The sequence below is a fragment of the Musa acuminata genome, chromosome BXJ1-7, assembly GCF_036884655.1.
Source record: "Musa acuminata AAA Group cultivar baxijiao chromosome BXJ1-7, Cavendish_Baxijiao_AAA, whole genome shotgun sequence".
NCBI classification, from domain to species: domain Eukaryota; kingdom Viridiplantae; phylum Streptophyta; class Magnoliopsida; order Zingiberales; family Musaceae; genus Musa; species Musa acuminata.
In genome coordinates, this window is record NC_088333.1 from 9,358,784 (window position 1) to 9,384,749 (window position 25,966).

Consider the following 25,966-nt stretch of genomic DNA (forward strand, 5'->3'; position numbering starts at 1 on the left):
GAGACATGATAGAAGATGATGATAGAAGTAAATATAAAATGATAATTTTATATTTCTTATATACTCTAATCCTCGATCAATCTATGATTTGAGGATTAATTACTAATTTAAATATATAAGTGTATAAATAGTATATTATCCGTTTCATAACAAATTCTTTAATTTTTCACGATCATATTATTTTATTATTACTATTACTATTGTTATTATTTTTCTCATGTTAAATATACTTCAAATGATGATGATGATGAAATAAAAACTCGTGGATGTCCAAAATTGTTCTCGAGTCCAACTCCTGGAATTTGACCCTTGCAGGTTTGGGCATTATCAGTAATAGAATAAGATTCAGAATATGAATTTTCATCGAAATAAATTTTGCTGCACCGAGAAAAGAACACGCGTGCACATGAATTTTCTAATAAAACATGCATGGATTGTGGAAGATGTATCTGCACTCAGTCTTTAATAACTTTCTTTGTTAGAATAGTTCACTGCACCACAAGTCAACTCATGGTCGGGATGAGGGGCGGACTCTTCCAATGAATGCGGGACAGAAAAAGAAAGGAAGAGAAAGTTGGTGTGGGTTGTTTCTACGTCACTCCTGTCGTCGTGTGGTTATCATTTTAGGTGGCCAGAAAAGTTGCAACCACTAGATAATTATTATACACAATTGACATCAAGAATAAGCTTTGACTAGTTTCAATGCGCCGAACCTCGGCGATCCTCATCTCGATTGTCGCAAATTTGCTATTATAACGAGACTTTTTATGAGTAATAAATGGATAAAGGACCATACAGTTTACCCTATACATTGCATGAAATGATTACGTTACATATATAGAAAGTGCAATGATAAATGAATTATTTATTAAAATATATGTCCATGCATGCTAAACCGGTTCGCTCGAGCCGAGTTCGCTGCAGAGTGAGGACTCGAGTTCGGCTTTATACTGTAGCAAAAGATGGGAACGGCGGACGGGAAAAGAAATTGGGTCCACAAGAAGACACTCGATTCAAGCATGAAACAGACAGCTCTGATGAATCTTCCCTAATCCCCTGTGGGCCCCCACACCCACACACGTTCTTCCTGTCGACTGCTCCCGCATCCATGTATCCGGTCCTCTCACGGATCACATGATCATCATCATTTCCTTCACCGGCTGCATCAACGGCCTCACCTCGTATCACGTCCCGCCGCGGACAAATTAATGATAAAAGGAAAATAAAAACGATTATACCTCCTATCACAACGAAAGCCGACACGATTACAAGGGCAGGGAGCGGTCGCGGCCGTGCCATTTTGTTTCTTTTTGGTTTTCCCCTTTTCGTAACCATCCTTCATTTACGAAATACACTACTTCTACCTTCTTCTCATCTTCTCGCTTCTCCTGCTCTCTATGCATATTGGTCGTCAGCGATGGTGACTGCGGCGGAATCGTGGGGTTTGTTACACGGATCGGTACAGTTGTTGTAGAGCGCGTCTTGAGCGGTTCCCCGAATCACTCCCGATTTCGGGATTTTTTTTTTGTTTTTTTGCCGAAAGCACCAACAGTGGTAGAATATCATCCCGGGCATATTCATCAATTCTACGTGAAGGAAAATGAGTGAGTGAGTAGAAGTAGCAGAGGTGTTCGGGGCAATGGCGCAGGATCGAGAGCAGAAGATCAAGATTGGCGTCTGTGTCATGGAAAAGAAGGTGAAGGGCTCTTATAATTTTCTTCTTTCGTTTGTTCTGTGTTCTGATCGTAAGCGAAATTGTTCCTGTCTGAATATACGTCGGAGATTTATTTTTCTTCCTACTTGTGGTAAACATTGTGATTGCCGATCGGTAGGCAACCTCTTCTCCGATGCGCCGGATTCTAGAAAGGCTAGAGGCTTTTGGTGAATTTGAGGTACTTCTGTAACTAATGTCATTACCTTTTTGAGTTCTTTTCTTTAAATACTATATAACGAAGTCGTAGTTGTATGCTGTTTTGCTACACAAATTGTGACGCCGGTATATACTGGAGCGATCGGTTTTTATAACTTTGGTTGAAAACAAATATTTGATTCTAGCACACCTGTACATCAGTTTCAAATCTTCCGAGTCCTATTCTTTCTTAGATCTGGCCTCTGCCTTGTCTTGCTTTAGAAGCTTGGTTTGAAAATGTATAAAATGCGAATGTATTTTATTTCTGTGTGCAAATACTATTAAATTTGAATGTTGATTTTCTTTTAAGCATTATCTAGAGTGGTTTTTAATCTTATCCTGTGTTATCTTGGTGCAGATTATAATCTTCGGTGACAAGGTTATTGTAGAGGATCCTATAGAGAGGTATGTCACTGTCAGCTAAAAATTGTATTTTACTAGTGGGTAGCAAGTTATCGATCTGCACTCCATTAGTTCACATGGGTTAATTATTTTAGCTAATATTCTACTCGTGGATTCATTGTTTCAGCTGGCCAATTTGTGACTGCTTGATTGCCTTCTACTCCTCTGGTTATCCATTACAAAAGGTCAAGACTTATGTGGCATTACGGAAGTGAGATTCTTTCACTTGGAATGATCAGATTTATGAACATCTTGTGAATGAAACAAAAGTCCAATATTTTCCTTTCTTCTTTACACCTTACATGTTATACATTTAGCAGAACATAGTGACTGTTGATTTCTTTTATTCAGTATATTTGCCACTATGTATTATCTTCATATATCTGTGTCATTTTCTAGAAATTGTCAAACTAATAGAATATTGCAATTTATTGTACACAATAAAGTGCTCCTTAGTTTTTCAGCTGTATGTACTGTATCCTCCTGTATATCCTTAAAATGCTCCAGAAGCAACTGTATATAAGCAGGTATATCCTTAAAATGCTCCAGAAGCCACCAGTGTATCGAGTGTTGGTATGCCGTTGTGTACCAAGCTTTGAAAAAAGTATTAAAAGATTGGGAAAATAAAAATTTGCCCGGTATAGAACTTGAACCGTCCTATACTGGGTGGTACTGGTCCTATATCAGGAGTATTAGGCAGTACAGGTTTGGTATCAGGTGTGTCACTTGGGTTACCCTGATATGTGTACCAGGAACTTGTTGGACATGTAAATGCTGCCCGTATCAAACCATAAGGGATGTTGTTGCAAAATACTAATTTATGCATAATTGTTTTGCTATTGAAATTGCCTTCATGGTGAAAGAATCATTTAGTTTGTAATTAGGTCTTGTACTCTCAACTTCTTGTCAAATTTTGGATTTTTTTTGCATTATTTTTAGTATAAGAGGTTTTCTCTCCATGTTATTATGAGTATATGGGTAGGTGTGAGTTGTAAAACAACATTACATGTAATGGACCCATACCAATTTATGATCAAACCAGTGTGGATCTAGTTCATGCTGATGTACTGACACATGATATGCCGACATTTATAGGAGTACTGCAGTGTAGCAAGTGACTCCTGAGGAGTCATGCGTCTGCAACACATGAGAGAGCTCAGAAATTGTAAGTGCATAGGATTGAAAATAATATACTAGACCACTCAATAAGAGGTGGTACATGTCCTAGTTTGTGCCCTGATTGGTAAATATCGATTGGAACAAACTAATTAGATTGTTATCCAACTCGATTTGATTGATGACACTAGATTCAGTACGAGTCTAGCTCATTACTAGGCCTCTCTAGCTCATAACTATGCCTCTACTGCATGAACAATGTATGTTCGTCTTTTTTCCTTGGAGGTAAATGCTGGTTGTTATGAGGTTTATTAATGCTGTCATGAAAAGAGAATGGAAACCAATGAAAGTCATTTTTACTTTTGGTTCACAAACTGAGTGACTATTGTCTATCATGTAGTCAGTTCAGCATTATCTTCCCCCATTTTCCTTGGCGGTACTTAAGGAGCAGAAGACAGATTAGGTATTTGGTTGTTTTCAAGGAATAATAGGCCTGTAAGACCCAATTTGGTGTTGCATTGACTATTGCATAAGATGCTTTAGAATCTTGAGTATGAAAACCAATGAGAATTACAATTTGGTAAATTGACCTTTCTTACAAATTTACGGCATTTATTAAGGAGTCAGATATTCATATTTGTGCTGCTGTAAATAGTATTTTGTCTACTTGTCATGCTTTAAACTTCAATAGAATACTGAATACATTGCTTTAGGTCTCCCAAGAGCAGTACAAAAACTTCTGTCTCGAGCTTTTGCACCTTAGACTCGTGTTTTTGTTTTATTTCACTATCTGAGGTCTTTTTTTTTTGGTACATAAGACTCATTTTGGTATTCTACTATATTTTTGCTTATTAGGCCCTTTCTGGTCAATGAATTGGAACCACAACACCTATTGCATGACCGGACGAAGGTTTATGAGGTACTTCTCAAAATGTGATCCAATATCTATATATTGTCTTATGGCAATACTTTTATATATGTCATCTTCATTTCATTGTGTAGGTATGGTTTCATCTTGTAACTGAAGGCTGAGTCATTGAGTTGAGATGCTCTTGACATTATTTTATGATGTTCCAATTCTACTTTAAAGTCTTTTCTTTCTGTCATCTGAAATCTTAATTTCACAAAACTTTTACAAATCTTTCTTGTTTCTTCATTGACTTGTAATGGAAGTTCCACTGTTCATGTGGATCAAAGGCAAGTTTATATTGATCCATCACGTACGACTTGGTAACTTTAGAAGTTTTTTATATTCTTATTTTAGTTTCTTTTTTGGTTAGAGAATCTTTACTGATAAACCAAGCTATTGCATTTGCTTCCAGATTATTCAGAGGGTGATGAGAGGAAGTATGAGCTTTGAGGAGGGAAGCATCAAGTCTAAGCCAGTGGTTCGAGTAATTAGAAAAAAGGTTTTCTAATTGAGTCCTGATTGGTTCTAAGTAGGTTAGTGAAAGTTTAGGATTCTTATCTAAGACAAATGCTTGTAGCCCATTGGTCATTATGCTTGCAGTCCTACGCCAGCATCTTAAAACTTGAAAACTTCTAAAGTGAAACAAAAATGAAGACGTAATTTGATTAGCAACTGAAATAGACTGTAGACTTCAGGACAGTCTCCTCTCAATAGGTCTGTTGTAATATTCTCAAAATAATGATAATGCCCTGGAGTATTAGGTTGCTGGGAACATATAGATTTAAGGTAAAGTTCCTAAAGCAATCAAATATCAAACAGGTAGAGATTAGTCATGAAATAAGCTGCATTCAAATCTGGCTAATTAGGCAATAAATACTATATAAATCCAATACAATCAATAGACAAATATCAATCTACTGTGGCTAGATTTGAAAAGAAATAATGGTATAGAAACAGTAAGTGTAAGCAAGATGGAATCTGGACCCACAAGGAAGCAATAACTGACTAAATACCACCCTAATTTCAAGAACGACACTACTGAAAGACCATCTTTGATCTAAAGCTGGCAAACAATATTAAATTGAAACCAATAAGTACCTTTACTATGGACAACTGCCAATCTAGGTGATCACAAAGCTCTGTTCCTACGTCAATCAATTGTCTTTGGTGACTTAATGACTATTGTGGTTCCAATATTTGCTTCTGAGTCATGAGCTTCAACAAGTATGATCTGGTAAGTCATATAGAAGCAAATTACCTCAAACAAGAAGTCTTGTACAGTCTAGTAAAGGAAGATCGGATGTCCCAACTTTTTTCGAAACCATTATGGCTGGCAACTCTTGCTCAATAGCCAAATTTCACCATGTATGGACTATGCAAAAGTATTGGTAATCTGTATGGGGCTGACAGTTTCCATGCAATGCCCAAAGTACACCATTCATATGAACCAAGGTTTGATATGCAACCCGAAACAGTATGAAGTGGTGGTATGTAGTATGTACTAGTCCACTAGCTGATCAGAGCCAGCCCATTTTGAATGGTATGCACTATGCAGAAAACTGGCCTATATGGGTCGGTATGACTGGTTTATTGGCTGATATGATCGAAACCCAATCATTATCGATTGATACAAATTGGTAACAATCAGATTTTGACTGATACTGACCCATAACAGATTAAATCTTGCCCTAACAGTTAAATTGACTGTGGGGCCTTTTTTGGGCTTTAAATCTTCTCCCCCTCTTTAATTCACTCTCTCTCACTCTCATCCACTCTCTTATTCTCACTCTTTCTCACACTCTCACTTGTGAGTTAAAGTTCCTAATCGGTGATTAGTGGGTAATGAAGCACTAGATTAGTGATTAAAGTTCCTAATCGAAAAGATAAATTTAAGCTTTCTTCCTTATAACCTAGAATTTCTATTCATCTATGGCTTAGATACACTTTATTCCTATCTAAATATAATTTATATACCAATAAATTAAGAGAAAACCCTAAAAAAGTTTTTTAAAATTTTCGGCCATTTCCTAACCATTTTTCAAAAAATTGTTATGTGTCAGTATACCTGGTCACACCCTTTTGCATGTGACCGAGTTGTTTTCTATGATATTGATCCCTTTCATACTGTATTGGGTTAAATGTTTTCCCCATAATGTGCGTCATAAAAATAATATCTTTTATTCCATCAAAACTGAGGAAGAAAACGGGCATGCCCCATGCTTAGACTTAATTCATGGATACTTTTAGCTATTGCCTTGAATTTATATGCATATGACATTTTTATTTTGAACATCATCATGAGGTCTCTTTCCCCATAAAGCTTGCTATAACTTTACATGATATTAATTGTTTCAAATTATGCTAAATAAATGACTTATAGTGGTAATATAACACTAAGCCTATGGTAATTGCATATTTTCGTTTATTATCTGGTCAAATTTAAGAGCATTCTCATTTTATTCATTTTACTCTGATATATTTTTCTTCAATAGAAAATATAACTATGATAATCTTGGTTGATTGAAATTGGTTGTTACCTTCAGTGGGATCAAAAGTTGTTTCTGATTTTGTATTATTATTTCTTTATGCAAGCTGGTGATGATTTTGTTCCATTCAGTTTTCACCCTTCTTTTCTTAAAACACTGATGAATCTAGGGTATTAAGAGGTTTTATTTCATTAATTAATGACTTTGATCCTTTTTGTCACAATTTTATTGTTTAGCGTCTTGAAATGTATGGAATCCCAATTCCAAATTATGCTCTCGTAAATAGAGAATATCCATATCAAGAGCTAGACTATTTTGTTGAGCATGAAGATTTTGTTGAGATTCTTGGAAAGCGCTTCCAGAAGCCATTTGTTGAGAAACCTATTGATGGTAAGCCAGCCTTCTATTTAGCTTTTACAAAAGTTGTCTTGGTACAATTTCATTTTCTCGTAACTTTTAAAACTTCGAGAGTTCTTGTTTTATTTACTGTAATCTCATGTAACATAAGAACTTAATTCAGACAATCTATCATAATAATATGCACATATTGAATGCTTGGGGATAGAGAGACTAAAGCAACATATATGAGAAATATTATCTGAATATCTTTCCTCAAACCAATTTTCTCTTGGAAGATGCAAAGTGTTCTAATTTAGTATGTGTTGAACTTTTCATCCATAATCTCATTTGTTTACTTTTAAATGTCTTTTGATACTAAATAAAACTAGATTCCTTGCTGTAATCAAACCAGTCAAGTCACTAGGTGCTCGAGCGCTCGCGTAGAAGCTCAGGCAAGGCTTGAGCACTTGGTAGTGGGCCAGGTGGTGACTTCAATCGAGCATGACCTAGGTGCTCACCTGGGTCTAGGCATTGGGTAGGCCAAGCGCTCGCCTGATTTAAATCAAGCTGGGTTGAGTTAAATATGAGCCATCCATTTTGATTGAACCAAATAAAACAATGTCCACCCCCACTTCCTGTCGCTATGGTGTTTTCCTTGATGAATAACAGTTGTCTTCCTTTCTATCAACAAATGACAACAACAACAACGGATCTTCCTTCGACGAGCACTTCCCTTGTATCTCTCTCTTTCTCCTCCTCTTTCGCTATTGCACACTCCCTACTCCTCCTTCCTCCCTCTTCCCCCCTTCCTTGACACCATTCGCTCCCTTTCTTCCCCTCTTGGACCACAACCCCCTCTCTTCCCCTCCTGGATGATAGCCGCCTTCCCTTCCCCTCTTGGACCATAGCTCCTCCCTCCTTCGTCCCAACCCCTGCCCCTCCTTGTCGAAACTCTCCCTTTCCCCGAGAGCATGCTCCTTCCTACTTTCAAACCAGAGTTCCCTCTCCTCCCTCCTCCCTCCTCCCTCCCTACTATATTTGTGATTTCTGGAATCTTAAATTGTTTTAATGTTAGTTTTGAATTGTTAATTTTTGCTAATGTTAATTTTATGTTAATCTTCTTTTGTTTAGTTATTTTATTATTAGATTTAGACAATTTAGCACATTAATGTTTTGTAGATGGTGAAATCATAAATAAATATGATTTAATATTTAGTGGTGATAATTTGAATATGAAATTATATGGAACTCATATTTTGTCTAATTTTTATTTTAATGATTGACTTTCTTCTTAATTATATCTTTTCATCATTTTTATATTGATAAGCATCCTGCTTTGTTCGGACGAGTGTCTAGCGCCTCAGGCATTTGAAACATTGGTTATAAGTTACTACACTATATTCAACTGCACTAGGATTATTGGAGGCTTATTTGTTTGTGCTTCTATTCTCTTCTCCATATATCGCCTTTGAGACACCTATTTATACATCATAATATGTTTATTGTGGTATCATTTGTATGAAGGTTTAGTCTCGATACTTGATCGGGACTGATCCTTAGTCGGGTCGTTATGTGTTTGGTAATGGTACATCAATGTACTGAGTCTATAGACATTATACATCAACACATTTATCGAAATGGCTTGAGCTGGTCCCAATTGGCTAGACCACATATATATATATATATATATATATATATATATATATATATAGTGATTTAAAAAGCGCTAGGTGCTAAGGTCCCAAAATGTTTGAGGCATTAGGCGTTAGGCGCTCGTCCGAGCAAAACGAGGTGCTCTAAAATATTAAAATATAAAAAGTACATAATATAATTGATAAATATGATTATTTAAATAAAAATATGAATTGCTTTGTACATTTGTCATTTATCCTGGAACCCTAATTATAATTTTAAATAAACAAAGATTAGTAGTGTTAAAATCTATATTATTAATCTAGGAAATAAAGATTACTTTGTACAGTAGTTAACAATCTACTGTTAACAATATATTACTTACTGTTAACAGTGGTTAGAGGGAGAGAAAAGAACTATTTATTAACGGTAAGGGGATAAAATTGTCACAAATATTGTGGAAAGTAGGAAGGAGAGGCAGCGGTGAGAAGCTGGCAACAACAGTAGAGGATTAGTTTAAGACAACTGCGGTAGCACTGGGAACAGCTACAGCGGCAGCGACAAAAGCTGCAGACAGTAGCAGTGGCAGCGGTGGAAGTTGTAGATAGTAGCGACGGTAGCAGCGGAAGTTCCAGAGGGAGTCCGTCGATGACAGAGGAACCTACGATCCTCTCCCTTGACAGGTTGAGGAACTACACAAGGAGCAACGATGGAAGGAAGCTACGGGCTCTTGTGAGGCCGTCGGACCCGTCCATCGGCGATAGATGAAGGCTCGATCCATTGTGTCCGCGGTGGAGGCAATGGCAGAAAGCGTCGGCAACGGAGGCAGAAGTAACGCTAGGGTTGGCTCAGGGTTGTGCGGGTGTGAAGTGAACCAACTAACCACTGTTGAACTAAACTAGACTTAAAAGTCTGGTTCGATTGCCTTATTTGAATCTGGCGCTCGTCCGGAGCACTCGACGCCTAGGTTCGAGTGAGCGCCCAGGCGGCGCCTCATTGAAGCACGCTGCTTGGTCCACACGTGAGGTGCTCGGGCCTCTCCTCACCTCGCCCGCCTATTTAAATCACCGTATGTGTGTATATATATATATATATATATATATATATATATATATTGTTGTGCCACTATAATGGTGCAAGTTTCCTGACACTAGTGGCATCACATTGAAATTTGAATTCATATGACAAGGTGTATTCTATAAATGGAAGAAATCCAGACATGAAAACAAGAACTATGAATTTAAAATTGTGACCTAGTAATACCATCTGCATTTAATGAGAAAAGAGTGCAATTTTATATTAATTACATGGAAGAGAAATGTTTTCATTTTAATTGTGCTCTGTAGTTAGATTATTTCTTATTCCATCTGACCACTTGTATGTGAACTCCATATTGGTGATAAATTGTCAAGTTCTTGGACATCCATACATTGTTCCATGTTTTATTACTCCTTGTTGTCGGACTGACTTCAAATTTTATCTTCTAAAAGGGGATAATCACAGTATAATGATATACTATCCTAGCTCCGCTGGTGGTGGAATGAAAGAGTTATTTCGAAAGGTATGTTCATAAACTAAATTCAGTTTTTTACCATCTTTTTTTTATGCTTCTGTTCATTTTTCCTAAAATTGGTTCCTTGTCCAAGCAGTTGTGTCACCAACATGCCATCCTGTATCTCAATTACATTGTGGTTATTGAATGAATGCATCATAAAGGTCAAATATTGAAAAGTGGATGGCTAGCTAAATAGAAATGATGAGCTTTAAGTTTTAACTGCACAAAAACAGAGTTATGATTTTATGAACTTGTTAGTTCTAAATACTTGATCAAGTTTGATAGAAAGCAAGCAGGTTTTGATTTACTTGTTTATGAGATTCCTTAGTATCTAGCAGACTACTTAATAACAACTTAATGAGACATTTTTCAAAAAATGACTAATTCTTAATTGTATGTTTGCATGCATTTGCATTTGTTAAAATTTGACAGTAGATGAATATTGCCACAATATAAGGAATGTGGATAACATTTACATTTTTCAAATGTCTTAAACAATTCAAGATGGTTTACGATAGTGGATTAAAATTTCAAAAGTTTGGATCTCAATTAGTTGCTTTTATTTCAAAGGTTTGGATTAAGATTTCAAAGGTTTTGTAGCAATTAGTTGCTACCAGGCGGCAAGGTATGCAATATCGTACCGTACCGGAGTTTCAATGTTCGCTCGGTACAGCACGATATTGTATACCGAGCGATATATATATATTTATATATATATATATATATGTATATATATACATGTATATACATGTATACATGTATGTGTATACATGTACGTGTATACATGTATATATATATATATATATATATATATATATATATAAAATTCGGCGACGTCGTCGAAGCGATGTCGCCTCTCTCTTCTCTCAGGCGACACGATGTCGCCTTTTATAAATAAATAAATAAATAAATAATATATATATATATATATATATATATATATATATATATATCAAGGTTTGCCGTACCGGACTGTACCGCCTGGTACGGGCGGTACGTATCGGTCCGACAGGCTAGCGGTACGCGGACCGCCCTGTACCGGTCCGCCCGTACCGAGCACTGTAGCAGTGCACTGTAGCACTGTAGTATTGCTATAGTGCTCGGTACACCTGGGTGTACCGAGCGGTATACCGTACCGTACCGGTACCGAGCCCGAGTCGAAACGCCGGTACGATACGGTACGGCGAACCTTGATATATATATATATATATATATATATATATATATATATATATATATATATTTCGTTTCGTCCGGTAACGGGCGGTCCGTGTACCAGTTAGCTGATGGACCGGTATGTACCGCTCGTACCGGGCGGTATTATTTGAAATTGCATACCTTGCCAGGCGGTACTGTTGACTGAGTTGTTTCTGCCCCGTTACCACCCGAAATTGGTCCGTGATGGTCGATTTCAATCGTCGTCGCTCACTACCGGGTGGTATTAGCCGAGGGAGAAGAAAAAAGAGGGACAAGAAAAGGGAAAACTTGGAGATCTGACACCACTCTCCCTTGACAATCTAGATCCATCCCGCCCTCCCTCGGGCTGGACGTCGTAGATGAGATGTCGCCTCCTCGTCTGAGGCAATGAGGCCTCGGCGTTGTGCGACTTCTCCTCATCCGCAGGGAGAAGAAACCAAGCATCATCGAGGCAACGTTTCTTCTTCCTATGTGAGCAGAAGAAATGAGGCGACGTCACCGTTTTTTTACTTTTATATATATATATATATATATATATATACACACACACACATATATATATATATATATCGAATGCACTAGAACATACCGCTCGATATACTCGTACCGTACCATACTGAGCTGAGCTTGATACTCTAATACAGTACGAAATTGCGAACCTTGATCTTATCATAGTTTCAAGTAAACAAAACACGAAGTCAAAATAATGATAAGACATATCCTTTACAAACCAAATATCTAATTAATACAAAAAATTGAAACATGTCTCCTTATAGATATATTTGTATCCTCAAGCAGAAGTCTAGCCAAACCCTCACTTCTGGTATCAAACCACTTAGATCATCCTCTCTTCATCTTTGCTGTGTCATCAAGGAGTCCTAGTCATGCCCATGCACTCTCAATGGTCCTGATTCATTGGTCCCCTAGAAGTTGAAATGTCCATGGGTTGTGGTCTGCTGGTTTGCATTTGGTTCTGGCTAAGTGTCTAAGCTCACAGCACTTTGACTGAAACTGGTTGAAGATTTTCAAGTTTCAATTGATTTGATTTGCAATGTTTAAATTATGCATTGGTTGGTTTTTGGGAGATCAGTAGTTCAGGGCATCCCACAATTTGGTCCATATTATGTACTTCCTGAACCATGCAGTTCACCATGAAATTAATATGTTTGCCTTCTATCAAAATAGAAAATTTCTTAAGCATGATTTTGGCAAATTCAAGTCTTGCTAGTTGAACTTCCATGGACTGCATTAATTTATGATTGATCTTTTATTGGAATATGTAAGATAGGTACATTATCAGTGTGTCACAAAATATCTAATTCCGTAAAATCCTTATTAATGTATTACAGGTGGGAAATCGGTCCAGTGAATTTCATCCAGAGGTTAGGAGAGTGAGGCGTGAGAGCTCTTACATTTATGAGGAATTTATGCCTACTGGTGGAACAGATGTCAAGGTAGTGTATCAGTTTTCTTATGTTTTACTTTTGCTTGATAATGCCTTTGTCATCAAAGGTGAAATGCATGTTTGGTATATTTTGTTTTCTTCTCATGTTTGATTTTTGATATATCAATATATGCTGCTAAGCATATTTTTGAAATGAAAGTTGCATGTTTCTATCTTTAGGATGGATTAAATTGTTAAGACCAGAAAGACTTGAACCTGCAATTTACAATCATAAATTTCAAGTAGTTGTTCAAAGTTACTTGTTAATGTTTATGCATAGAAAAGGTCTCTCATCTTGTAATATCATTATTGTTTGATTCTGTGATACTGTCCCACAGTTAATTGTGCCAACTCAAATATTAAGCTCTATAGCATCCTTCATAATTGTGTCATGATGTCATCATCAATGTTGTCAACCTTTAATCTTTTCCATCATTTGGCATAGAACGCTAACAAAATATTGAGTGTACCGGCTAACTAAATATTGCTGATTGCTGGATGCCAACCTTGTAAAGGTTCCTTGCTAAGATAGATCATGCAATTTGAACTAAAATCTAAAAGGCTACCTAATGGTCAGAAAGGTTGTAATTTAAGCCCTTTATTAAGGGATAATCCTTCAAATTTTCTCTTGGTTAGGGGGAAGTTCCCAAAGTTCTTTATAGGTGATGTATCTTTTTTTGTTTTTTGTATTGTCATTCTTTAGATTGATTTTTTCTATGTTGTACTTGCCATGTAGCAAAATTTGGGAAAAAGAAGGATGCATAACTTCTATATTAATAATTAGTTGTACTGCACATGTTTAGAAAATTTGACTTTTCAGAGCATGCATGTCTTTACCTTGATCAAAGGTAATTGCTGACACATCAGTCATTCTTTTATCTTCAATAGCATATTCATCTTTGGCCAGGATGTTTGTAAGGACAGCTGCTTTTATATAACCTTGTTTCTGTTGTGAGCATACTATAATAGCTTCACTCATAATTGGGAGTCTGGGACAAGGTATGCAATACCATACCATACCGGTGTTTTGAGGTTGGCTCTGTATGGTACGATACCGTGTACCGAGTGGTACGCCAAGGCGTACCAAGCGGTACACCTAATTTAGATGTAAAACCCTCCGAAAATACTTTAAAAAGAAAATTAGGATAGGGTTTTGAAGTTAGAAATAAGTATAGTAATAACATAAGTTTAGCAAAATCAATGTAAATTAAGTAAGAATAGTATCATATATATTTTTCGATTAAATTTTGATTAAATCATCATTAAAATAACTGATCGCAACATTAAATAACTTTAATAAAACCTAATTAAACCTATAACACATAAAAGAAACATTAAATATGTTTTAATATAATTTTGATCCAATATTATTCAAATTATGTTAAAATCATCATTAGATACACTAATTATATGTTTAACATAGTTAATTTCCTACTAATTACTTCTCTTTCAACACTATAAACATGACAAACACCCTAATAGGTATTAAACACATTGAATTGACATAAAATTAAACAAATTTTGATTAAATCATCATTAAAATGACTAATCGTAGTATTCAATAACTTTAATAAAACCTAATTAAACTTATTTTACTATCATAAATATTTTTAAATATTTAATATGTATGAAATATAAATATTTGTCCTATTAAGTATCTAATTTCGAATTAATCAATATTAAACCATGGTATGTAGCAAGGTAAGCAATACCGAATAATACCGCCCGATACGAGCGATACGTACCGGTCCGACGGTATACCGGTACGCGGACTGCCCGTTACCGGGCGGAACGAATAATAATAATAAAATAATATTTTATTTATATATTTATATATTTATTTATATATATATTTTTAGAAAAAGGCTCGGCGACGTCGCCTTTTTTGGCGACGTCACTGAGACGCTTATATATATATATATATATATATATATATATATATATATATATATATATAATTTAAATAAATGAGGTGACGTTGCGTCGCCTCGGCGATGTCGCCCCGCGTGGGGAAGGAAAAGGCGATGTCGCCGAGGCGATGCGACAACGACTTTTAAATAAATGATATATATATATATATATATATATATATATATATATATATATCGAACGGTATACCGCTCGGTATACCGTTTTGTACCGTACCGAGCGAACGTCGAAACATCGGTACGGTACGATATTTCGAACCTTGGTATGTAGTACCGAATGGTACCGGGCGGTATGTATCGGTCTGACAGCATACCGTTACGCGGACCGCCCGGTACCGCTATAGTGCTATAGTATTACACTATAGCAATGCTACAATGATACTGTGCTATATTGTAGCAGTACTACATTGCTACAGTAATGAAGAAAATATATAAAATTGTTTGGTACACCAGGGAATACCGCTCGGTATGCCCTGGTGTACCGCTCGGTACATCGGTACCGTACCGTACCGAGCCAACCTCGAAACACCGGTATGGTACGGTATTGCATACCTTGTATTAAACATACTAATCATAATATTAAAGATCTTAATTACTCTTAATTAGAAAGAAAATACATACCTCTGGATTAGAAAGTTCTTCCTCTTAATCTTCTCAAATTAGCCTCGATTGAATTCACAAATCATTGTTTTGTAAAGTTTAGGAGAACGCAAATGTGAGAAAAAAAGAGTTTGAGATAGTTTAAAAGAGAATGAGAATGTAATGGAGTGAAATAGGGGAGAATAAGGGTTTAAATACTATGAGAAAGGGCTCCAACTGTCAATTTGACCGTTGGAGCACTGTAGCACTGTTATAGTGCGGTAATGATCGATTTGATCGAAATCGATCATTACCGAGTTGTGTTGGGCAGTAACGGTCGAAATTTTGACCGTTAGCGCCCGATGTTACCCCGTATCGTCCAATACGGGGTGCTTTTAAACGTTCTGCCAAGTAGCGGGTGGTCCGCGTACCGGTATGTCGTTAGACCGGTATGTACCGCCCGTACCGAGCAGTACCATTCGAAATTGCATACCTTGGTCTGGGATACAATTTTGTTAATTATAATAACTTGTTAAGAGTTCTCAAAAAATTTGTTTATGGATGCTGTATTACTGTCTTAAATTTGTTACTGTTCTTGTTTGTTCGGTTCCTAGAGATATTGAATCTTTGACAGGACTTTCAATGTAGGTATACACTGTTGGTCCAGATTATGCACATGCTGAAGCACGGAAGTCTCCTGTTGTTGATGGTGTTGTTATGAGAAATCCTGATGGAAAAGAAGTAAGCTCTCTGCAAAATTTTGTCACCAAAGCAGATTTAATCAATTCAATCATTTATGGTTATCTTACTTTTTTTGAACCAATGGTTAGCCAAAAGCCTATACAATCTCATTTTCTTTTTATTTAATATTGCTTGTATTATATACTTTGATTTGCTTAAATAAGCCTATATAAGCATTATTTGTCAGTACCAACTAATATGGTATGTTCAATAAATTGGTATACTCTGATGTCTGAAATTATTAATATAGAATCATGCAGGTGCAAATATATGTATTCAACCAATTACATGGTATCAATTATGCAGGTATAATTGAGGAAAATATTCTTACTGTTGCCCTTAAGAAGTATCTAATAGTGAAAATTCGGCAGCTGTAGGTTCTGAGCTTGCAACTCGCACAGTTGGCCAGAAAGCTTGCCAGAAGGAGTTGGCCCAGAAATTGGTGGTCTGTCTCAGTTAGCATGTACGATGCCGGTAAGCTGTATGGGGTCTGGTGCATGCTGAGGGCATGCCAACACTCAGCATAGGATTTAGAATCATGAAATAAGATATTTGCTTATTTTATTAAAGACAAAATAAGCCAGGATTTGGAATCATGAACGGCAAAGAGTTAGGAAAATAAAATTACAGTTTAAGTGCAGAGTTGGTTTGTCAGAAAAACAAGGTAACTTGTGTTGGAACCAGCTTTAGCAAGGATTCATTGGTTGCTGATGTAAAGAAAAACTTTGCAATTGATGTGGCTCATAGCTGGTGAAATCTTAGGCTGTTTGAATTATAAATCATGATCAAGGCTTCAGAGTGCTTTAATGAGAGTACAGCAAGTATAGGTTATTCAGATGCATTTCCAGGCAGATCTGGGACCAAACCACAATCAGGTTGAGTTTTTGACATCTTCAGATCTTATTGTTCGATCTGTTTGAACTTTTAATGTTTGGATTCTGGAGCTAATAGATCTTTCCTTAATGAAGTAAGACTGCTGGTATAAAAAGGATTTGTTGGCTCGGAAACCAGACAGGAAGCAGACCTGACATTCTCTTGGGAAAAATTGAAGCAGAATATCTTAATTTTTTCCATGGGATTTCCTCCCACTGCTTTAGATTTGACTTCCAGCTCCAAATTTCTTTCCAAACTTGGTCCTCTACCGCCTTTCAATCTCCTCTAAGGTGTTGAGACTGCTGCCCTTAGTGTTGGAGGCTTGCAACCAATCATCCTCTTCACAGCCAATGAAAAGAAATCTGCATAAATAGTGCTGGCCACTGTTTGACCACATCTGCAGAAGTGATATAATTCCATGGATTTCCACCTTTGCCCTGAAATTTTTCTTTCTTTGTTGAAACCCTGAATTTTAATCCTAGTTCAATCTCATTGTTGGAGAGCTTGGTTTCCTTGCCTTGTTGCTTTTGGAACATTGTTTTTGACCTAAAAGCTGCAAGTTTCTCTTCATATAGCCAATTGTAATCACTGATAGAATGTAACTTGTAAACATACACCCAAATAAAATTTTTTTATTCACATGATGAACAAGTCCAGAATCTATTTTTGGTCCTGATTCTTGTATCATGTGTTTAAAGAGTTACAAAAATAACCTTTTTAAATATTTAAAGATAAGGTTACGTATATTGACCCTTCCCAGACTCTATATTGACGGGAGCCTCGTGCATTGGATACATCCTTTTTAAAAGAAGGTGAGCCTTGGTACAACGGTAAGGTTGCTCCTTTGCGACCTGGGAGACCAGGGTTCGAGTCACGGAAACAACTTCTTTAATAGTAAGTGTAAGATATGCAATACCGTACCATACCGGTGTTTCAAAGTTGGCTCGGTACGATACGGTATCGTGTACTGCTCGGTATACCAGGGCGTACCGAGTGATTTTAAATATTTCTTCCTCTTACTGTAGCACTGTAGCAGTGCTACGGTATAGTACTGTAGTACCGTAGCACATTCCGTCCGGTAGCAGGCGATCCGCGTACCGGTATGCCGTTGGACCGGTACATACCGCCCGTACCGGGTACGGGCTTACGGGCGGTACTATTCGAAATTGCATACCATGGGTAAGACTATGTACATTAACCCTCCCTAGAACCCACACTGGCAAGAGTCTCATGCACTTGGTATGCCCTTTTTTTTATCTTGTATCATGCATTTTGAGAAAGGATTTCCATGGAATTAACTTATACGCCACAATTATATTGAAAGAGGGAATATGATGCCTTTTCCATGATTATCATTCTCTTTAACCTGATGTTCTTGTGAAATTTTACTGGCTTGCTGTCCTTGCTGCCTAGAATTTAAGTTCTGCATTACTGATAATACAAGTTGATGAAACATAATTTTAATTCTCTCATTGATAATGTATTTTATTTGTAGGTTCGGTATCCTGTTTTGCTGACTCCTGATGAGAAACAAATGGCAAGGGATGTTTGTAATGCTTTTCAGCAAGCAGTAAGATATGACACCTCATGTAAATCTTATTGCTAAATTTTATGTTTAAAGCAAATTTCCGTTAAAACAAAATCTTGCTAATTTTATTGGTTCACAATTTTCTAGCTGATGGTGGTTCACAATGTTCTAGCTTTAGGATGTCCCTTGTATGTTGTGTGTACTTGTTCTTTATACCTAGTAATCAATTGGAGGAATTATCTTTATTGAGTGTTTGATGAACATCATATGGTCACTTAGCTTTGGATATAAGAAATAATTGTAAGATTAGAAACCAAAGATTGATTTGAAAAGTTAGGGAAAATTAGATAAAGGAAGTTTGAACTTTGAAGAGGATGAGTATAGGTATCATTTATTACATAAGTCTTGTTCATATTCTTATGGAAGTTTCGAGGTTTCTAGGAGACCAAAAGGTAATCATCTTAACTATTTTTCACTGAAAAAAATCTTGAGAACTAAATGCTGGATGAATGTTGGAGAAGTATTTTGCTACTATTATAAGAAGAATATGGAGATGTTTAATGTTACTTAAACTTGAAGTGCATATAAATTAAGATAATGAGCCACGTTATCTAAATTTTGAGAAGAGTAATTGAATAAAGACAAATATAAAGTTTGTATTTTTAAGATTTTAACTCTTTGTATTGAAGAACTATTACAGGAGCTATTTATTTATCGAAACAATTAAAATTAGAGAGAAGAAGAAACACTTGCAAATAGTTTTTAATGATTAAAAAGAATGTTATGATAGAGTTCCTAATAATTTATGGTAATTTTAGAAAGGATAACCAGTGGTTATATTAATGTGATAAAAAATATCTATGATAAGGTTGCTACTAGTGTTGTGTTATAGGAGTATTTTTCAAGTTCCCGATAACTACTTTTTGAATCCTTATCTTTTCACTTTGTCAATCGATGACTTACTAAGCATATATGGGATATACTTCATCTATCTTATTTGTTAATGATATTGTTTTGATCGATGTTATTTTAGACTTTTAGTTAGGGTTTAGGGCTATGTTGTATTAGTATTTAGTAGTTTGTCTAGTAGCAATTTTGAGTTTTAAATAAGTGATAAAAAGCAACAAACCAGTGGTGCCCACTCTGGCCTATTATTCTTTACTTTCTTTTTTGAGGGTAAATATCATGGTTTGACTTGACAGTCGTTGACCTAGTAAATAGATACTATGGACATAAGCTTATAGCTCAAAAATATTTGAGTCTGGGATACTAGTTGTTAGAGCCAATGTCTAACTAATTGGGGCATCACATCTCCCACACTTATAGACTTGCTGATTTCATGAAGGCAAAACATAATCCAAAATTCATTCACTTGTAGGTGGCATCGGAGTTCATTGGCCATTGGTTATTCTACTCCATGATTCATTTTTTTTTCTTGCACCATCCATAGCTATCCCTTCGTATTTAGCGTCACTACCAATTGTGGACAAGCCTTACTAGGCTAGTATCTCAGATATAACAGGCCTTTAACCGCATCTCAAAATGCTTAAGCCTGATTAACTAGTAGTGAGCCCATCTAGCCTTATGAACTTGATAGTTTTCTCCCACTTCAATGTTGGTCTAACTGAGGTGTCTAAGAAATAACTATTGATTTTTGCTATATTTTTGTTAAGATTTAAGGTTTTATGAATGTGTTGGTTTATCCATGTAGGCTTATAATAAGGCTAAAATAGTGCTAAGTAAACTTTTAACAGTTGGTTATCTTTTTTCACACTCTTTATTCAATGGCAGGTTTGTGGCTTTGATCTCTTAAGATTCAAGGGAAGATCTTATGTGTGTGATGTCAATGGTTGGAGTTTTGTGAAGAACTCCCACAAGTAATTGTGCATTTGTTGTCATCTGTCTCATCTCTACCCTTAAATATATGCATATATGAAGAAAATTTTAACAATTTTTTTTATATTATAAGGAAGCTGAACTTAATTGCATAGGTACTATGACGATGCAGCATGTTTGTTAAGGAAAATAATTCTTGATGCTAAGGCTCCTCATCTTTCATCTACTATTCCTCCCAACCTTCCATGGAAAGTTCATGAACCGGTCCAGCCTTCTGACGGACTAACACGCCAAGGAAGTGGAATTATTGGCACATTTGGGGAGTCTGAGGAGCTCCGCTGTGTTATAGCTATTATCCGCCAGTAAGGACTAATTTTTCCAGCCTAAAGAACTCCAGTTTTGTCTTCCTTTTTCTAATATTTTCCATCAATATGCAAAAGTGGTGATCGGACTCCAAAACAAAAGGTTAAGTTAAAAGTTACAGAAGAAAAGCTATTGAATTTGATGCTGAAGTACAATGGTGGAAACACAAAAGCTGAGGTGATTCTCATGTTCAATATTGTCTTTACAGTTTCTATCATATTTGATTGCTGTCTTTTACAACTTGTAAACTTTATTGCAGACAAAACTTAAAAGTGCTGTTCAGTTACAAGATCTGTTAGATGCCACCCGTCTCCTTGTTCCACGTGCAAGGTACTTGTCAAAGTTAAAAAGCCTACTTAGATATGTTCATGATGGTCTCTTTTCTACAATATGCAGAACCATCATTAAGCCTGAATGGCAATGGTATTCAAGTCACATAAAAAAAATTAACAAAATTCTAAGTCTATTAATCTTTTGTTTGTTGTCATTGGACCTAAAAGTTTTATGCTATATAAGCTAGATGAAGATGCTCGGGCCGCTAAAATTGACAATTTTTCTCCCTGAACTATCTTTTGTTATAGTGAAATAAGATCCATAGTTATATATATATAAGGATTCTGTCTGGAAGAAAACAGAGCTGTATGTATTATTTGTTATATGGAATAACAGGACTCTATACTTTCTTTTATCCCTTTTGTTCTAACTTGTTTCTTGTTTACTATGAGAAAGCAGTTTAATGACAAGATTGATCATTTAATAAAGAACTGCTAATTACGAGGATTTAAAACAAGTTCTTGCATCAAGAAGTCAACATTTGGGCAGATTGAAGATTAATCAAACCAGCAGACATTTCTGATGAAGGTTCAACATCAGCCAAATTTTTATAATTTTTCATAAATGTTGAATGCTGTAATTTAGCAGTTTATTTGAAGGATGATGAAGCTATTATTGGTGTTGAAAACCCCCTTGAACTGAATTGGATAAGAGGAGAAGAGGCATTATGAGTAGGAGGTGGAGGTGGCGATGGAGGACAAGGTGGTGGGCCACTGGTGGTTAGCGGCATGAGTAGCTGGCAGCAATCAGCTTAGGATGCAGAGCTATAGGGTTGACTGATCAAGAGATAGATGGAGAGAAAGAGGGAGGGGGTGCAGAAAGAAATTTATTAAGGGTTTTTAATCACAAACCTTGAACCTGCATGAACTGCCGAAATGGACTGGTTCACGGCCAAGTTCTCCATCAGAACGGTATTTACTGCCTGGTTGGCACCAGTCAAGGCTTTGTAAACCATGGTTGGGACTTGGGAATGTGCTTGATGAGAGCCAAATGCATCACTGTTAGCAAAACTAATTCTTAAAGTTAGTTATTTGGAGGAAATTGAGACAGGTATAGAATAATTCCTAATCTATCACATATTAAAAATTCTAAAATAATTTCAGGCTGATGCAGATTGACCAGTAATTGGTGCAGATTCCTAATCTATCACATGTTTTCTTATTTGTATTTATGATCATTTATGTGACTAGCAATTGGTGGAGATTGACATGGAATATGTTAAATTTGGTTGCTCATACCTTAAATAAGTAAAAATAAGAAAAAAAACTAGAGGAAGACATTTTATCATTGAATTGCTTACGAAGGACCCAATTGCAGAATCATGGATAAGCTCATGATGCAGAATCTTATAGTTCATTATGGATGATATGTCATGACCAATTTCAAGCCATTGTTTAACAGTCTCAACTTTGTAAACACAGCTATTGTGTAGTCACATGGATGGCATGGTGTCAAAATACCTAACTAGAGCCTAGTGTCAAAATACCTAACTAGAACCTAAACAGCTTTAATAAGAAGCGCTTATATGATATGATGCCCAATAGGCATGAAATATTGGTTGGTGATGTTCCCATTTCATGCATAAGATCCCAACCAATTATCTTGCTTTGGCTCGAGAAACATGTGATACATCACTCTGGCGGTATCTTTTGTTATATTATGCATGGTAGTCGCCACACGGTTACCATTAATATAAGTTTAAAACATGCATGGCATATGTCCACTGACTGGGATGCATAATATAAAGGTACACAGAATATGGTATGCCGGTAATTTGCTAGCATGATATGTACCTTATGCATCGGCATAAGCAATATATTAAATTTTTGTGTGCTTCTTGAGGAATACAATAATTTCATGATGCCCTCCATATGTATCATGACAAAGTAACTAAAATATATGCTTTAGTTCCGGACGTGAGAGTGATAGTGATGCTGAAGATATGGAGCATGCTGACAAACTTCACCAAGTCAAGGCAGTGCTTGAGGAGGTAAATTATTGTTGTAAGATATCTTATTGGCTTCCTAAATTTTAATATGCAAACATGTCACTATCATCTTGCTCTTTGTAGTGCTGAGTTGCTTTCATCTTACATGAAGCTTTTATCCCAAACCTATGAAATGGTAGATATCAGTTGTCTTATTTGAATTTTTATTGATATAACTGTTGTTAATTCCTAGTTTTATGTACAGTAATTTTTTCTACTTGATACATTATTTCCTCTATCATGGTCTTATGGAGGCGTTACTATGGACGATATCAAGTGGCCTTGCTGTAGGCAAATTTGTTCCAAGATAATCTGATTTTGACATTTCCAAATAACTTGTTTGTCACCATACTAATATATTCAGTTTCTTGTCCATATATCATGAAAAAAAAGTTTTAACTTTGGGAATCTTAGACTTCAATGTGGCAGGACATGTGACACTGACAGCCATATGTGGTACATGGCATGGCATGCTTGCACATGGAAGCATCAATGTTATGTTGTACTGTTGTAGTATATATAGATAAATTTTAAATATATATAACACCAAAGGACTCACCTTGAAAATGTATTGGGATCATTTTTTATCAGATTATGATCCTCATCATAATCGCTTGCTTATCCTTGAGGTCCAAGTTAACTTACGTTAGCCAAGATAGTAAAGTTGCCTTATCATGTCCTCTGATTTAAGAATGTGTTGAGATCTGTCATGAAAAAAATTATGAAACCCTAGTACATCAATTATCATTGTTCTCTATACTGATTTCGGCATTTGGCTTTCCCTTGCCAACATATATGTTTTGTTAGTGCTTTTTCATATTATTCCATTCGTCCTCTTTTCTAATGAAAAATATTTGCATTAGTAGTACTATCTGCATTAGCTTATAAAACATAAGATTTTATTGTTATGCTGTAGGGTGGACATTTTTCAGGTATCTACAGAAAAGCACAACTAAAACCACTGAAGTGGGTTAAAGCTTCAAAGCCTGATGGTGGTGGTGAATTTGAGCATCCGGTTGAGGCTCTAATGGTTCTGAAGTATGGCGGTGTTTTAACACATGCTGGAAGAAAGCAGGTAAACTTTTATGTCTAGTTTATCTAATGATCCCTTTTTAACTTGGCATAAGATATTAAGTTCCTCTCCAGAAACAATCAGAATATTCAATCATTCAATTGTGGCAGATGGACTTTGTTCTCCCTGTGCCTCGATAAAGAGCAGATGTGATATGTAATATGATCTCAATATACTTTTCCTGTCATCTTAACACTAATTTAGAGCAAGAGGAAAATGAATTGTCCATTTAATGGATTTTAATGGTGTTGCATTTATTTCAATTTCAAAATTGTGAGCCTTCTTTGCTTATCTTTTTGACCAGGCAGAAGAACTTGGAAGATACTTCCGGAACAATATGTATCCAGGTTATATATGTTTTGGCTTTATTTATTGCCTTTTTCTTAATCTGTTCAAATTTTACTGCTCTAGAATCCTGCATATTCCCATTGACATGATAAGAAATTAAGAACAACTTCATTTGCAAAAGATTGTGTTCAGTCCAAGGTTTTAACACTGGTAGAATACAAGTGTTGAACAACTTAACAAACTGTGTGAACTAAAATATTGACTAGTATAGGAACCAAAGTCTTCAATTTCGAATAATACCGCTCGTACCTAGTCTGCAAGTAGACCGGTACACAGGCCGCAATGATTTAAAAAGCGCTAGGCGTCAAAAGGCGCTAAAGTCCAAAAACGCCCGAGGCGCTATGCGCTCGCCTGAGCGAAGCGAGGTGCTAAAATATAAAAATATATAATATAATTAATAAATATAATTATTTAAAATTTTAAATTAAAATATACTATTAAATTAAGAAAATCTAAGATACAAAATCACAATGTCACATTAACAAAAAGTTTCAAAATTCAAAACAATAAAATTTTATATCAAAGTCATTCATCATAATCAATATTATCGTCATTTTCACATAAATTATCTTTATTGAATCTTTTTTTGATGTCATTGGAGACTCTATTGAGTTGTTCTGTACACTTACCATTTATCTTGAAACATAACAATAATTTTGAATAAATAAAAATTAACAGTATTAAAATCAAAATAATATATTATTAATCTATTAATAATATTAAAAATTAATAATTTTAAATAAACCTAATAATATTAACAGTATACAGTATACTGTTAACAATATACTGTATACTGTTAACAGAAGGAGAAGAAGGAAGTGTAAAGGGGTGCTGAGCCTGGTGACTGAGAAAAGAGGAAGCGGCAACGGCAAGCGGCGATAGCAGCGAGCAGCGGGAGCAGGAGCGGTGAGCAGCGGGAGGCGCAAGCGGCGACAGCGGCAGTGTTTGCGAGCAGCGACATCGGCGAGCAACGGGATCGGGAGCGACAACGGCAACGAGGGTTAGGGTTGGGTTGTCACTGATATCGGTTTTAGTTGGTTCGATTGAACCAACTAACCACCGAAGACCGAACCAGACCTAAAATCCTAGTTCGGTCACCTTGGTTAACCTAGGGGCTCGGGCGAGCGCCCAGGCGGCGCCTCTTCGAAGCACGCCGCCTGGAAGATTAACGAGGCGCTCGGGCCTTGTCTCGCCTCGCCTCGCCCGAGCACCTAGGCGAGCGCCCGAGCGCCTTTGTAAATCGCTGACGGGCCGCCCTGTCACGAACGGTCGTCGCGCACTCGCAACAACTCCGTTCAACGAACCGTTCGTCGCTCACACCTACATGTACAGTTGTTTGACAACATGTTTTCTCTTGGTTTTGGGTCATTTTGCTTGTAAAAATGTAA

The 25,966-nt window shown here is 36.3% G+C and overlaps 1 protein-coding gene across 2 annotated transcripts in view; it reads left to right on the forward strand.

Annotated features, from left to right (window-relative positions):
* The first annotated feature begins 1,248 nt into the window (after positions 1 to 1,248).
* The window catches only part of LOC135678686 (inositol hexakisphosphate and diphosphoinositol-pentakisphosphate kinase VIP2-like), a 58,503-nt gene continuing 33,785 nt past the window's right edge, over positions 1,249 to 25,966 (forward strand). Inside the window, exons 1-17 of one of the 2 annotated variants that reach the window (XM_065191769.1) lie at positions 1,249 to 1,696; positions 1,833 to 1,892; positions 2,268 to 2,314; positions 2,439 to 2,522; positions 4,283 to 4,346; positions 7,060 to 7,213; positions 10,285 to 10,355; positions 12,896 to 13,000; positions 16,146 to 16,238; positions 18,607 to 18,681; positions 20,431 to 20,516; positions 20,631 to 20,837; positions 20,916 to 21,015; positions 21,098 to 21,168; positions 23,080 to 23,161; positions 24,075 to 24,233; positions 24,535 to 24,577. In XM_065191769.1, the coding sequence (XP_065047841.1) occupies positions 1,640 to 1,696; positions 1,833 to 1,892; positions 2,268 to 2,314; positions 2,439 to 2,522; positions 4,283 to 4,346; positions 7,060 to 7,213; positions 10,285 to 10,355; positions 12,896 to 13,000; positions 16,146 to 16,238; positions 18,607 to 18,681; positions 20,431 to 20,516; positions 20,631 to 20,837; positions 20,916 to 21,015; positions 21,098 to 21,168; positions 23,080 to 23,161; positions 24,075 to 24,233; positions 24,535 to 24,577 (1,558 nt within the window). In that variant the 5' untranslated portion in view covers positions 1,249 to 1,639. Of the gene's footprint in view, positions 1,697 to 1,832; positions 1,893 to 2,265; positions 2,315 to 2,438; positions 2,523 to 4,282; positions 4,347 to 7,059; positions 7,214 to 10,284; positions 10,356 to 12,895; positions 13,001 to 16,145; positions 16,239 to 18,606; positions 18,682 to 20,430; positions 20,517 to 20,630; positions 20,838 to 20,915; positions 21,016 to 21,097; positions 21,169 to 23,079; positions 23,162 to 24,074; positions 24,234 to 24,534; positions 24,578 to 25,966 lie in introns of those variants that run through there. The other variant, XM_065191770.1, reaches the window with a different exon arrangement.